This window comes from Podarcis erhardii (assembly GCF_964252035.2).
Source record: "Podarcis erhardii genome assembly, chromosome: 17".
Classification (NCBI taxonomy): Eukaryota; Metazoa; Chordata; class Lepidosauria; order Squamata; family Lacertidae; genus Podarcis; species Podarcis erhardii.
In genome coordinates this window covers 19,979,529-19,995,797 of record NC_138515.1, presented here as the reverse complement: position 1 = coordinate 19,995,797, position 16,269 = coordinate 19,979,529, and the positions used below count along the sequence as shown (strand labels likewise).

Below are 16,269 nucleotides of genomic sequence, written 5' to 3'. Positions count from 1 at the left end.
CTCTCACTTCCATACATCACTACTGGGAAAACCATAGCTTTAACTATACGAACCTTTGTTGGCAAGGTTATGTCTCTGCTTTTTAAGATGCTGTCTAGGTTTGTCATTGGTTTTCTCCCAAGAAGCAGGCGTCTTTTAATTTTGTGGCTGCTGTCAGCATCTGCAGTGCTCATGGAGCCCAGGAAAGTAAAATCCCTTACTGCCTCCATTTCTTCCCCTTCTATTTGCCAGGAGGTGATGGGACCAGTGGCCATGAACTTAGTTTTTTGGATGCTGAGCTTCAGACCATATTTTGCACTCTCCTCTTTCACCCTCATTAGAAGCATACCACCTCCAAATGGGGAAGCAGAGCATAGCAGACCCTCCAGTTGTCCCTATTCTCCAGGGAAAGTCCTGGATTTACAGAAGCAGTCCCAGTTTCTGATTCGATCCTGGAATGTCCTGCTTTTCCTTAAGAAGTTCCTACTTTCTTTGGAGAAATGATGGAGGATATGGAGTCATGGAACCCCCAAGCCAAGGAGACAAGTATCTATACAACCTTTAAAGACATCTGAAGGCAGCCCTGTATAAGGAAATACTGTATTTTCATGTTTAATGTTTTCTTATGCTTTTATATATATTGAGAGCTGTTCGGAGTGGATCAAAGTTTGTGGTGTGGTTTATGGTGCTGGTTTGCAGATCCCCCCCCCCCGCTACTCCAGATGATTTAGACTCCAGTTCCCATCAGCTGCAGCCAGTATGGCCAATGGTCAGGGATTATGGGAATTCTACTCTAAAATGTCTGGAGGGCACCAGGTTGGGAAAGGCTGTACTAATGAGTAGGGGTTAAACTAGAGTTGAGCCCCATCTCTCACTGAGAGGAAAATAGGATGATAATGTATCCCATGCAAGCTCTTTTCCTCCAGTGAAATTGCTAACATAGCCTTGATCTCAGCATCCTCATCAGGAAGGTGCAATAAATTACTTGCCTTCCTGTTGACCAATTGGACCCTTTTACCTCCCACAATTTCAATTACAAACATATCACTGCAGCCTCACTCAACGAAAATAGAATGTTACAGGCATGCTACAGGGGTGTATTGATAATTAAGATTCCTTTCTAATGCTCTATTCCTAACAAAATAATTTCAGCATAATCACTAATTTGACAGAATGTTTTAAAATGATTTACAATTAAGAGTTAATGTCCATGGAACAGAACATTGCCATAGGTTAATGGTCTCCTGCTGCTGCATAAATGCAAGAACGTTTATTTTCCAAGTGGGAGGCATTGATCCTCTGACAGTGTTCTATTACAATGACATTATTTCCATTAAACCTAATGTCTAGTGCAGGATGAACCATTATCTGATACAAGCCAGTGTGGCAGATTGACACAGTTGCTGTGTTATACTGTGTGTTGACCTAGTTGCTCTTGCAGAAGGGCGATTGAGCTTAAAGACCAGAGCCCAATTGAAGTGTCTAGCCTTACTTTATTTTTATTTCACTCCTTCTACCATCCAGGCCTACTTTACCTTCTTATTAGGTCCACTTTGAACTCCAGCTTCACCCCGCTTTTCAATTTCAGTTAAGAACCCAAATGATGTTTTCATGCATCCAAGATTTGGTTGAAGTTACACTGCATGATGGGTTTTATAGCCTTGGATGCACAAAGAGTTCACACACACACACACACACACACACACACACACTATATATATATATATATATATATATATATATATATTTGCTTTCGTAGATTTTCACGGGTACAGGAATGCAGGTTTTGGTGTCCTCGGGTGTCTTCCCGTGTAAAAGTTGGGGTGTCTAGGCGACGTTTCGACGAGGTCTCACTCGTCATCTTCAGGCTGGTGCTTTCGGCTTCTTGTTACTGGAACAGAGCAGGATCTCAGTGTTTGAGTTCCTATAAATACTGTAGAGGGGGTGTGGTGTATAGCCTCCAATGTTCTGGGCAGAGAGGAAGTTCCCAGGCTAGTGTGCCTTTTCTTCTTTTGTTCCTTAATTACTTGAGAGATATCTTGAGTGATTTCTTGAGTGATATCCTGAGTACCACTTAGGTGGGTCATTAGGTGTGGATTAGTTGTTAAAGTCTTTGTGTCTTGACCTCTTGAACTTTGTGAAGAGTTTTCCTGAGAAGATGGCTGTACTGTACTTAGTTGTGCAGGATCCATTCTAAAACCCCAGCCACCGAAAGGATCCTGAAATGAACTGAACTATCCCTAATCAGAAACGAACTACACAAGAAAAGATACCTACTAGACCAAACCAACAAAGATCTACTCACTCTTCACCTCAAACTCTGTAACAAAATCCACCCTGCACTCTGGGACAAATGCAAACAACTAGCCGTCTGGAGAGCTGAAACGGAGACCTCACATAAGACAGACACACACACCAACAAACTCCACAAACTAGAGAAACGCCAGAAGCCCAGCCACCCTCCACAGCAACCCATGAAACAAACAGTACATAACATATCAGACAGGATCCTCACCACAACTGAAACCAAAGTACTCTCCAAAGGTTTCAACTTTGCAGTCGCCCCGAGACGCATCCCCACGGAAAACATCATATGCGGAGTCGAAGCTAGCCTAACCAAAATCAACCCAGATGAAGCCAATAAAATCAGACTTGAAGTCACCAACATCCTCTGCTCCAGCAAACCACCCAGAAGCAATTTACACAAAGAAGAACAGAAAGCACTCACCAACCTGAGGAAAGACAACAACATAATCATTCTCCCAGCAGACAAAGGTAATGCCACAGTGGTGATGAACACATCGGACTACCAAGCAAAACTATCAAATCTACTCCAAGATCCTGCCTACAAACCTATAAAAACAGATCCCACCACCTACCTGGAAAAAACCACCAAATCCAAAATAAAAGCCTCTCCTATCAGTGAAGAAATCCAGCTAAGAATCATCCCCAGAGAAAAATCATCCAGATGCCCCAAACTCTACGGCCTCCCCAAGATACACAAAGAAGGAACACCACTCAGACCAATAGTCAGCTCCATAGGCTCACCTCTACAAAATCTCGCTAAATTTCTCGCCAAGCAACTTCAGCCCTATGCAGAATCCATCTCTTCACACGTACCAAACTCCTTCCAGTTCATAGAAACAATAAAGAAGCAAAACCTACATCCTAATGACCTACTTGTGAGCTTCGATGTTGTATCTCTCTTCACACAAGTGCCCATTAATGAAGCCTTGACAGCTATTCAAAACAAATACAATCCCCCCGAATACATCTTGGACCTGACCAACCACTGCCTAACCAACACGTACTTCATCCACAATGGACAAAGATACAAACAGATAGAAGGAGCACCTATGGGATCACCCCTCTCACCGGTCATCGCAAACCTGTACATGGAACACTTTGAAACCAATGCTTTAGACAAGTCAGAACACAAACCCAAACTTTGGCTCAGATATGTTGACGACACCTTTGTAATTTGGCCACACGGGAAAGAAAAACTGGATAGCTTCCTCACACATCTCAACAACTTACACCCCAAAATACAATTCACTATGGAAATAGAAGCCAACAACCAACTTCCCTTCCTTGACGTCCTAATCTACAAAAAACCTGATGGCTCCCTAGGACACACTATCTACCGGAAAAAAACACACACCAACCGCTACTTACATGCACAATCACACCACCACCCTGCACAAATAAACTCCGTAGCCAAGACTCTCATCTCCAGAACCAAACGCCTGGCTGACAAAGACCACTTGACAACTGAGTTACAGAATCTCTCAAACGTGTTAATTGCCAATGGATACCAGCAAAACAGGATTACGAAGCTAATCCAAAAGGAAACACCCCCCAAAAACCAAGACACAGAAGAAAACAATGGCATGGCCCTCCTTCCTTATATCAAGGGCACTACAGATAAAATTAGCAAAATCCTCCATAAACACAATATCAAAACAGCCTTTTGCACCAACCAAAAAAATAGCCAATATCCTCAGAAACCCCAAGGATAAAATCCAGTTGGAAAACCAAGGGATCTATGAAATACCCTGCAAAGTCTGCCCAGCCACGTACATTGGACAAACAAACAGACGAATAAATGCACGTATCGCAGAACACAAGAATGCCGTCAAAAAAGAAGAAAAAACTTCCTCTCTTTTCCAACACATGAAAGAAACAGGACACGAAATTAATTTTGCAGATTCCAAATTGCTCTTTAACACGGAACATCACCACAAGAGAATAATCATGGAAGCCATCGAGATAGAGAAACACCCTCACAACATGAACAAGCGTGACGACACATCCCGCTTGCCAGACATCTGGAAATTAGCCCTCCCCACAAAAACTGACACCAGATCCAGAGGCACACAGAACGCCAACACCAATCAACCACACCAGACCCAAACCCAGACCCTCTCCACAGATGAATTACAGACACCATCCAGTAGCCAATCCATGGTGGCACCTCCGGATGCTGCACCCCCCTGCAATCCCTACACAGATCTGGCTGACACAAGCCACAAAACCACAGCTCGCCCCTATACACGAAGCCAAGCCAGAGCACAACTAAGTACAGTACAGCCATCTTCTCAGGAAAACTCTTCACAAAGTTCAAGAGGTCAAGACACAAAGACTTTAACAACTAATCCACACCTAATGACCCACCTAAGTGGTACTCAGGATATCACTCAAGAAATCACTCAAGATATCTCTCAAGTAATTAAGGAACAAAAGAAGAAAAGGCACACTAGCCTGGGAACTTCCTCCCTGCCCAGAACATTGGAGGCTATACACCACACCCCCTCTACAGTATTTATAGGAACTCAAACACTGAGATCCTGCTCTGTTCCAGTAACAAGAAGCCGAAAGCACCAGCCTGAAGATGACGAGTGAGACCTCGTCGAAACGTCGCCTAGACACCCCAACTTTTACACGGGAAGACACCCGAGGACACCAAAACCTGCATATATATATATATATATATATATATATATATAGTGATTATATACATAGTTAGGCTTCTGCTGACTAGGAGCCAGGAAGCATTTATTTATATCTGTATTTAACAGATATATATAGCATGCTTCACATGTGTTATGAATCAGAGCTAGAGCAGACACAGAAGAGAGGGTTTGTGTCTATTTGTGTCAAGAAGTAAGTATAATATTACTGTAACACGGATGCAAATAACTGAATGCATGCTCTCTACTTTTGCTGCTGTATCTGTTTACCAACAAACTCAAGCACAGACACGCTATTAAAGCACCCAGCATTTTTAAATATCAAAAGCCTATGTTTAATTCTCACATTTTCTAGAACGGTTATCACTTAACGGCATCCAGTCACTGTGCTAGCAAGGGTTTGCATGGGAAATTGCCTCATATTCTCAGTACTTTCCTGAAACTCGTTGAACCCTCTTTCTCCCTTTTTTTTTTAAATATCTGTCACCTCTTGGATTGGATTGGATTGATCTTTATTACGGCCATTGGCCCGTTACACGACAGTTTCCCATACCAACATATTATACTTAGACCTCCAGATTTAAAATCGCCTAAACTTACAAAAGACAAACTGAAGCAAAACAAAAACAAGGAACCGAAGCAAAACAAAAACAAGGACGACCATCATACATTACAATAAATTTGTAACCTATACATCGCCCTCTGCTCATAAATTAATCACGGATATCAATGGTGATATCGCTTAAATGTCACCTCTTCAAATATGCCCCAATCAACTCAGAATAGAATTCCTTTGCAGCAATGACCACTGCCAAGGTACCTGCTTATTCTGCTGTGAAAATGTTAAAGACTCAGAGAACAAGGCGATGGTAGGCAATTTCCCCATATGTATGTGTTTGTGTGAGTGTATTTAATGTGGTTCTTTATTTATTATTTGCAATCTTTTAGTAAGCTCCTTGGGGCAGGTCATGTCTGTTGTTGCTGCTGCTACCATTCCTGTTTATAAAACTCTTGTAAAGTTTATACAGCTCTGTAAAGACCTATGGACGTTGGTGACATAATATGGAGGAAGCATTGTTGAGCCCCCTGGTATCTTTACACAAGTTGAGCGCTCTCTCTCTATCTGTGTGTGTGCTCTGCAAACATGCACATGCAAATTGAGACTATGGCTGGGCAATATATTGAAACCGGTTTGACGTCCATATTGTGATAACAGGTTTGAAGTCCATATTGTGATAACTGTTTCATAATTTTTGACCTGGCAATATATCACAAATCATGGTGTGTGTGTGTGTGTGTGTGTGTGTGTTATGCAAAAATCACAATGTGGGAAAAACCGTGAAGCCAGCCAATGATTCGAGTGTCAGAACAACTTGGCCACAATAAGAAGAGAGAAGAGTTTGGATTTGATATCCCGCTTTATCACTACCCTAAGGAGTCTCAAAGTGGCTAACGATCTCCTTTCCCTTCCTCCCCCACAACAAACACTCTGTGAGGTGAGTGAGGCTGAGAGACTTCAGAGAAGTGTGACTACCCAAAGTCACCCAGCAGCTGCATGTAGAGCAGCGGGGAAGCGAACCCGGTTCACCAGATTACGAGTCCACCACTCTTAACCACTACACCACGCTGGAAATTTTGCCCATGGTATGACTATTTTCCACCTTCCCATTTTGACTTTCTGGCACCTTTCTGGTACCTACGGGACCGCCTCTCCTGGTATGCCCCACAGAGAAACCTACGGTCTGCAAATAATAACATCCTCAAGGTCCCAGGCCTCAGAGAGGTTAGGCTGGCCTCAACTAGAGCCAGGGCCTTCTCGGCTGTGGCTCCAATCTGGTGGAACGCTCTGTCACAAGAGACTAGGGCCCTGATTGTTGTTAGCCGCCCTGAGCCCGGCTTCGGCTGGGGAGGGCGGGATATAAATAAAATTTATTATTATTATTATTATTATTATTATTATTATTATTATTATCTGCATAACTTAGCAATTCTAAAATATAGACACGCTTTAACTCTTGCAAGATGGAATGTATTGCCCTTGGCTGTACTTGAGGGACGATTCCAACAGATTCCACATGAAAAACACTTATGTCCCTGTGGAGATGGCAGTACCGAATTGGTGGCACATGCCCTTCTGGCTTATATTCTTGAGGAATGAGATTATCACCCCTCTTTTATTGTCCATTCCGGGTTGCCCAACCACTGCCACAGTGCCCATTCTCTTGGCAGATCTTGGCAGGTGACACCACAGGTTGCAAGGTTTTTAGCTAGGGCAATCGGAATTAGATCCACTATTTGACTGTTGATTTGAAAACCTCAAATATATTTTATATAATTGACTTTTTATTTCTATTCTTTGCATATTGTATTGTTGTTTTATTGCTATGGCCAATGGCTGACACAAATAAAGATCCATCATTCATTCATTCCCTTGATTCCTGAAGCCCCTGTGGCAGGGGTATGTAGAGGCATTGGCTGGCATCATGGTTTTTTTACACATCGTGATTTTCGCTGGCACCTGTTCTTGCGATTTGCTACTCCCTGTGTTAGCCAGGGGAATTCTGAGCCAACAGACTAAAGCCCCTGTTAACTCTGTTGCCTCTACATACCCCTGTCCTTATTTCAGACATTGTGATATAACAGTGTATTGCAATGTTTAGCTGGTTGCTAAACACAATGTTGAAAAACGAATATCGCCCAGCCCTAGTTGAGTCATAAACAGAAGTTTATCCCCAGAAAGAGGTTATTCTTCACTTCACTAATATTGCATTGCAATAGGAAGCACTGTGTAGCTCTATAGCTGTTTCAGGTCTCTGTCGGCTGGTGTCCATTTCCAAAATAAGGTGCTGAGGAAAACCCTCCCCTCAAAAAATATATTTTTTTAAATGGCCCCATGACCTTTCCTGAACTGGCTAGTCTAAGGCCATTTTCACAATATAGACAAGTTTTAATGAACATCTGAAACAAACTGGATCTATGGAAGGTCGAGTGAATTCTGACTCCCTCTGATCTACTTTGATCTACTTTCCTATGAAAGCAGGTTTTTGTTCTTATCTTCGTGGGCATTTTCAAGAATGATGTACTAAGTGCCTTGGCATTCCTGGTGTTTATCTCTGCATCCCCCCTCCAAAATACTAAAAATACTTACCTTGTCAACTTAAATCCCACCATATAACTGTGACATTGATTTAATTTAAATGGAAATACATCCTAAAAGTAATACAATGGATTCTAGTTACCAGTGATTGCCAAATCTGAATAATTATAGTTGATCACGTGAAAGAACCTTGAATCACTGTCAGCCTACTTCACCAACCAGGTGTTCCCCAGATGTTTTGGACTACATTATCCATCCTATCCCACACAGCTGTGTGGCCGGGGGCTGATGGCATCATCAATGCAATAGCATTGAGTAATACAGGCCAAATGCAAAGCAAAAATTAGTAAGCCTGCCTTACAGATTATTAAAAAAATAGAAGGGTTTTGGAGTTTGCGTTTGTGCAATCTAGGTTTTAATTAAAGGCTACAATAGAAGCTGTGTACTATGGCAGTCAAGATAAGCAACCTCTCTCATGCTTTGGACATATAAATGTGGTTATACTGCCATGCATTCATTTTCAAAATGTAAAAGAAAAACAAACAACCTGCTTCTCCTCAGCCATTTAAGCAAGTCAGCAGTAAGTTTTCCAGACAATACCATCAAAGTAATATGCACTTATGAAGAAGCAAACTGGAGATACCGAGGTGTATTTATAATCCTTATCTGTCTGTTCTGCATCTGGAAATGTCTGACCATTTAGTGAGCAGAGTGGATCTATGATTCAAAATGGCTGGCCAAAGAATGAATTTACTTAGCTTGCTCTCTTTTTTTAGTCATTTGGGGATTCCGGTCCATGGACCGACATTATTATTATTATTATTATTATTATTATTATTATTATTATTACAATTTATATACCGCCCTGTATCAAAAGATCTCAGGGAGGTGTGCAACGTTAGAAACACATTACAAAACTTCACTGATAAAAATAATAATAGAAATATAGTAAACAGCATACTAGCAGACAGCCTGATGGTAAAGTAATTGTCATAATAACAGTCCTCTCCCCCACACTTTGACAGGCCATTGATTATTTAATAGCCATAGATAGGCCTGGGTAAAGAGGAATGCTTTTGCCTGGCATCTAAAGCAGTGGCATGTGGTTAGTGGACTAGGGGACTAGGCTAGGGGGACTGGTTCTAGCTAGCTTTGAGCCTGATGCAACAGGGAAGTGTTTTATGTTGGGAAGTTGTCCAGTATGATCCTACCTGGAACCTGAAATGGTACAGTCCAGAAATTCTTCTCTCTGTGCAAGTTGGTTCATACCATGCAGGTGTTAGCAAATCCAACATTGGGAAGCTGGTAAAGGTAACATGCAGACCAATATACTGCTCGTGTGTGTGTGTGTGTGTGTGTGTGTGTGATTTCCTTTGCGTGACCAGGTGGCGACAGCCGCAGCCCCCAGGGATCACAAGGAAGGAATAAAGACTCTGATGTTATATGAATTAAAATTAGGTCACAACTTTATTAAACTTCCAAATGTAGGAAGACCTTGGCTTAGGACTTGGGTGTGTATTCCTCCCAGCCCCCCAGCCAGGAGGGACTGGGGCTCATCAGGGTAAATGAGATATGGAGGTGCTCTGCGAGATGTAAGTGTAGCAGGCAGCCAAGCCCATATCCCCGTACGAAGGGTAGTTCACTGACAAACTTTCAGTGTATGGCCAGTGACACCCATATATATAACCCCCTTAAGAGGGGGACCCTGGAATTGCCACCGCAGGGGGGTGAATCACCACTTCACACACACCCATATAGGGAAGAAAAGACTAAAGGATTCCACCCAAGGCCATAACCGCAAAAGTTGTGACAAATTGCTACGGGGAAGACAAAACCTGCCAATGAAGGAAAATTTCTTCCCGGTCTTTCAACAGCAACCAGTCAAAGACCGTAGCAGCGCCGGCTAAACAGGAAGAAAAAGTTAACCTGCAAATAAGAAACATTAAACTAAGGGAGGGTGAATCTCCAGTGCCTACTGCCTGGCTATTGTCGGCTCCACCCCCTATTTATAAATAGGGCTGGCTCCACCTCCCAGCAAGAAACTTGATTACTGAGGCTGGGCATGAACCTCCACAAATTAACATTGAGAGGCAAGCCAGTCCCTGTTTGCCAGTAAGCTCCCTGGGAACTGTAGCACCACGCGCGATCCCGCAAAGGGCACCCACAATGTAAAGTGTGAGTGCTCATTATCTGAACTGCAAGCAAGCAATAATGGGATGAAATGTCTCTGTTTGCAGCTGAAGAGCTAGTATTTTATAACTGCGAAAGCCTCATCAGCCTCCAGCTTCATCTGTGTGGGGACTCTGCTGCGCAGGATTATCCGGTGCAAACAATCCGAGTGTGAAATATGGGTAAACCACATACCAAACTGGTACTGCAGATCCAGCAGCACAATAGTTTAATTACATTGTGGTTGCTTTCAAAGCCTTCGGTGCAAAGTGCTGTGGCTGCTTCCTTTTAGTGTGCGGTTTTGGAGCCAGGCAGAGGGTGGAATGGAAAACTGCCCAGTGTGCTCCAACAGACATATAATTAAAGCCTATGAGGCATGATAGGACATGTGCTAAAAGGAAGTAGCTGCTTTCTGTGCCACCGGCACCAACTTAAAATGAAAGGCCCCAGTTCTACGATGGTTGCAGGCAGTTATTAAAATTTTGCAGAAACTTATTGGGCCCTTTATTTATTCGGATTGTGCAAGACATCAAGTATTAAACAGCAGGAGATTGCCAGTGTGGTGCAGTACAGGGTTTCCCAATTTTGGGTCTCCAGCTGTTTTTGGACTACAACTCCCATAATCCCTAGCTAGCAGGACCAACGGTCAGGAATGATGGGAATTGTAGTCCAAACAAAACACCAGCTGGAGATCCAAGTTTAGGAAACGCTTGTTTAGTGCTGGTCCAGGAGAACCAGGGAAACCAGAGTTCTAATTCCCATCCAGCCACAAAGCGGCACTGGGAGGTCTTGGGTCAGTGTTACTGCCTTTCAACCTAACCTGCTTCTCAGAGTTGCTGTGCAAATAAATGGGGAATGATTATATATGGTAGGGCAGAAACATCAAGAATAAGGTCCTAAGAATATAGCCAGGGGGCAGCCTATAGCTTTGCAGACCCTCCAAGTGTCCCTATTTTCCAGGGACAGCCCTGGATTTACAGAAGCCATCCTGGTTTCTGATTTGATCCCGGAATGCCCCACTTTTCCTTAGGACGTCCTGTTTTCATCAGAGAAATGTTGGAGGATATGATAGGATGTCCCTATTTTCATTGGAGATATGCTGGAGGGTGTGGAATTATGTGACCCCTCCAAGCCAAGGAGATAAGTAACTATACAACCTTTAGAAGAGATCTGAGGGTTGTATAGTTGCTTCCCTGTATTAGGGAAGTTTTTTCCATGTTTAATATTTTATTATGTTTTTATATATGTTGAAAGCTGCCTAGAGTGGCCCCAGTCAAGATGGACAAGGTATAAAACAATAATACAGTTGTACCTTGGAAGTTGAACGGAATCCTTTCTGGAAGTCCGTTCGACTTCCAAAATGTTCAGAAGCCAAAGTGTGGCTTTTGATTGGCTGCAGGAAGCTTCTACAGCCAATCAGAAGCCGCAGAAGCCCCGTCGGACGTTTGGCTTCCAAAAATAGTTCGCAAACTGGAACAGTCACCTCCAGGTTTGTGGCATTCTGGAGCCAAATGTCCAAGAGCAAAGCTGTTCGAAATATAAGGTACAACAACAACAACAATGGAATAGAATGTCCCTATTTTCACTGGGGAAATGTTGGAGGGTATTTGCTTGTGGTACCATTTACAGCCTAAAGGCCATGTTCCCTTCAGGGCAAATTTCCATGGCCTACATGCCAGTGGTACAGAGGCAGAAGTGGCTAGAGCAATGGATATAAATATTATCTTCATATGGAGGCCTCGTTTCTACACACTTCAGCCCCCCACCCTTCTATCCAGGCAAGCAAGCATCACAATGACACATTTCCACCAGGCAAAAACACTCAAGGAGAACTTGATGCTAGAGGTGTGGTTGGATAGGAGATGTTTCCTGGATCCAAAATAACTCAATAAAGCAGATTGGGATTTATTTTTATTTCTCTGCATGAAAAACTCTTACCTGCCAAATCCCCCCTTTTATAGCACTGTGTCAGGATCCTGGAATCTCACCTCCCTACTCCAGTAAAACTTTTCCTTGTATTTTCTTTCTGTATAGAGGGCGGAACCGACTTTCAGATCCAAACAGCCTACCTGAGTATGAGAAGTGGAAGTACCAGAGAAATGAATGGGATGTTATTATTTGTTGGGTAGTGGTGGTTTTGTTTTTTTTTTTGGTGTGTTTTTTAAATGCAGCATTCCAGAAAATATAACCAGTGGCACACATCCAGTTCCTATTCTGAAAGCAGAGAAGTGGATGCAGCTGTTTTTTGTGTCTGGTTGGTGCCAGTTTGATAGTGTGTAATCATATTTGCATAAAGATAAAAAGGAAGGTGTTATAGAACAGAGTAGAGCCTATGGTTTCACCATGCATTAAAGGTAATTTTAGACTAATTAGGTATAATTTGTTAAGGAATTCTTCCTGGCAATCACGACTCTGATTTTGTAATTATAGGACAATGCTTACTGTGGCTTTCAAAGGCAGCACAAAGTGCCCCCAAGGGGGTCATGTCCCACACTAGGCAGATCTAATGGTGCCACAAAAGACAGGTGTTTTGTCAGATTTCAGCCACACACTTTCACACCTGCAACGCATTAACTATAACAGTGACGTTAATGAAAACCAGGTGCTTGTTCCATAGCCTAAATGAGGAGCTGGCACTGAGGCTTTCGGTTTGCTACCTGGAGACTCCCCCATCTCTCTGTGGAAAAGTTTTGAAAGCTGTCATCCAATTTCTCTCTCTCTCTTCATTTCAAACTTTTCTCTCATTTTTTGGTTCAGGAGGAAACCCAGGCGTGTGAGGAAGCTTGCTCTAACGTTCTCCTGTGCTTTGGTCTGTGTCGTCTTCTTTGAGCACCCCCAGCATTGTAAGAGTTAAATACAGGTTTACTGCTCTGACCCAGAGGTGCCCAGGATTTGGAGGGCAAATGGAGGGGGAAGCAAAACCCCTGCTTTTATTTGCTCGGCTTCAGGAATCTTGTGTGCAAAGCTGAATGTCCATTGAAAATTCCTAGCCCAGTGCAATTTGCAGGAAGGCGTACCGAGATGCAGAGTGTGAGCAGCAGCTGCTACGGCGCATGATCCGACTGAAGGGCCTTTAGTTGTTTCAGACTTGAAGGGCTGCAGTCTAATGCGGAAATGAGTAATGGATGCCTTAAGCAAGGGGCACAAGGTTTTCATTGTGAATGGGGCCGATGTCATTTTAATGTTTTGTTATGGACCGCGAAACTCAAAGAAAGCCCCACTTTTTATATAGAAGTCTATTTCTAGTCTATTCCACCCTTCTTTTCTTTTCTTTTTCTTTTCTCGATTCAGAGTTATCCGTTCACTCCTAAACAGTTAAGCAAAAGTTAATAATGGCTCTGCAAACCTGCCCTCCATTCTCAGCAGGAGGCTGGTTAATTATTTGACTTCTCCCTAGCACATGACACTACCTCGACAAAAACAATTAATGTTCCCACACTGAGGGGACAAGAAGGTGGAGGACCCGAATGGTGGTGCTGTAGGTGACACTCAACTGTGAAGCCTTAATTAAGAGACAAAATGTGTGAGCTGGACTTTCCTAATCAAGGCTGCAGGTGGTGGTTGATGGTGACGAAACATTCAGATGTTCTCTTGTGTAAGCAGCTACTTACTCATTCAAAACTAGCAAGGGAGGAAGAGGAAGGTTGGTCTGTAAAACTGGGATGGGAAACCGGTGAATATCCAGATGTTGCAATGCAGCCTCTTCAGGCCCTACAGGCATGGGCATCATGGGCTCCTCTGGTGCCGGGACTCCTGAGGGGACTGGGACTTCAAAGTATTGCCCTCGGCTGTACTTGAGGGACGATTCCAACAGATTCCACATGAAAACGCTTATGTCCCTGTGGAGATGGCAGTACCAAATCGGTGGCACATGCCCTTCTGGCTTGCACTCTTTATAAAGATTTGAGGAATGAGATTATCACTCCTCTTTTATTGTCCATTCTGGGTCGCCCAACCACTGCCACAGTGTCCTTTCTCTTGGCAGATCAAGATGAGCAGGTGACAGCAAAGGTTGCAAGGTTTTTAGCTGGGGCAATCAGAATAAGATCCACTATTTGACTTTTGATTCAAAACCCTAAAATGTATTTTATATAATTGACTTTTTATTTCTATTATTTGTATATCGTATTGTTGTTTTATTGCTATGGCTGATGGTTGATGCAAATAAAGAGTCATTTGTTCATTTGTTCATTCATTCATTCATTCATTCATTCATCAAAGTCGGGTTCTGAGAGCAATTCCTTTTTTTCTGGTCCAAGATGTTGTCTGACTCCATGGCTTTCCTCCCTGAAGGTATGGAGTCAAAGGCCTAGGTCATGATGATACCTTATCCCTCTCTAGTTCTCCTTGCAGCCTCCCTGTGTTTTCCTCTTCAAGCTATTTCAACGACCGTCCTGCATTGCTGCTTGGCCACAACCCCTGTCTCTGGCTACAGCTGCTGTCCTAGCCATCTGTCAGACCAGCCATGGACTATGTGGCACCAATGTTTGAGGTCACTGGTGAATATTGGGTTCATTGATGGCCCAACTTTACCCTCACCACAGTTGAGAGCAAGGAGGGTAAGCAGGTGAGTCCTGGTGGTCAGCTACAAATACTAAGCTGATAGACTCCTCTATTCATTGCCACAGAGGTTATGCTGGGCAGCTTTTAGTGACCCTCTCAGAAGGGGGATTCATAGCCCTTGTCACTGATTGACTATCATTCATACCTGGCTCAGAGTACGAGCATACGTGCACCTATATTCATATGCCTACTGATGGGATATGTTAAGGAATTGTACACAATCAACATTAGGTTCACAAATAACCTTCCTCTTAGCCCCTAATTTTCTGTGATATTTTCAGTTCTTAAAGTTATGGGAAGAAGCTCTGTTCATTTGTTATTTGTGAGTGCAGGTTGTTATGTGTGTGTAGGGCCTGGGTGGTGCTGTGGTGTCAACCACTGAGCCTCTTGGGCTTGCCGATCGGAAGGTCGGTGGTTCTAATCCCCATGACGAGGTGAGCTCCCATTGCTCTGTCCCTGTCAACCTTGCAGTTTGAAAGCATGCCAGTGCAAGTAGATAAATAGGTACTGCTGTGGCAGGAAGGTAAACGGTGTTTCTGTGCACTCTGGCTTACATGATGGTGTTCCATTGCGCCAGAAGCAGTTTAGTCATGCTGGCCAAATGACCCGGAAAGCTATCTGTGGACAAACACCGGCTCCCTCGGCCTGAAAGCGAGATGAGCGCCGCAACCCCATAGTCACCTTTGACTGGATTTTACCATCCAGGGATCCTTTACTTTTTACCTATGTGTGTGTGTGTTTTAATCCTTAATACAGTGGTACCTCAGGTTACAGATGCTTCAGGTTACAGACGCTTCAGGTTACAGACTCTGCTAACCCAGAAATAGTACCTCAAGTTAAGAACTTTGCTTCAGGGTGAGAACAGAAATCACACGGCGGTGGCGTGGCAGCAGCGGGAGGCCCCATTAGCTAAAGTGGTGCTTCAGGTTAAGAACAGTTTCAGGTTAAGAACAGACCTCCAGAACGAATTAAGTTCTTAACCCGAGGTACCATTGTATGTAACTCAACTTTGTTTCCAAAACCAGTAATTGGAGCCCTGCATGCCTTGGCCTTCTGCCTCCCCACAGCATGTTTTAGCATTAAAGAACATGACTGAAATGTGCTGTCTTCAGTGCACATCATGTGTGGCCCTTGGACTGTGTAGTGGACAGCAATCCGAGCGCTGTCTTTCTAAGCACACAATTATTTTTAATTACCCTTCCACTGAAGCCAAACAGAATCCCAGCCAGGTCATCCTGAACAACATGGCTCATAAGTTTTATGAACCCTGTTGCATGGCACAATGCTGTGCTACACAGCCACCTTTCACAGAGCAGCCATCTACCCGTCAGCCAAGAACACACATTGCTTTTGCTGATGTGCTACATCTCCCCTCTCAAAAGGCTTGTCATATAAGTTTGACATCGACTATTAAAATGGTTAGTGTTGGACTCGATAAATCTCTCATTACTATGCCCTTGCCTCTGAATTTCAAGCAGATGGTGGCACTTG

At 43.4% G+C, this 16,269-nt stretch overlaps 1 protein-coding gene and 1 long non-coding RNA gene across 2 annotated transcripts in view; one reads left to right on the top strand and one right to left on the bottom strand.

The window, feature by feature from the left end:
* LOC309332595 overlaps positions 1 to 14,356 on the bottom strand; it is a 417,968-nt gene extending 403,612 nt beyond the window's left edge. Inside the window, exons 1-2 of the long non-coding RNA XR_014152219.1 lie at positions 14,175 to 14,356; positions 7,007 to 7,151 (exon numbers count right to left, since the gene is read on the bottom strand). This is a non-coding gene — a long non-coding RNA (uncharacterized lncRNA). The remainder of the gene's footprint in view (positions 1 to 7,006; positions 7,152 to 14,174) is intronic.
* Positions 1,215 to 4,921, top strand: LOC309332254 (uncharacterized protein). The gene is made up of 2 exons (XM_081845307.1): positions 1,215 to 1,866; positions 2,767 to 4,921. Exons 1-2 carry the CDS (start codon positions 1,623 to 1,625, stop codon positions 3,996 to 3,998), a joined length of 1,476 nt encoding a protein of 491 aa, XP_081701433.1. The 5' UTR covers positions 1,215 to 1,622; the 3' UTR covers positions 3,999 to 4,921.
* Positions 14,357 to 16,269: the final 1,913 nt, after the last annotated feature.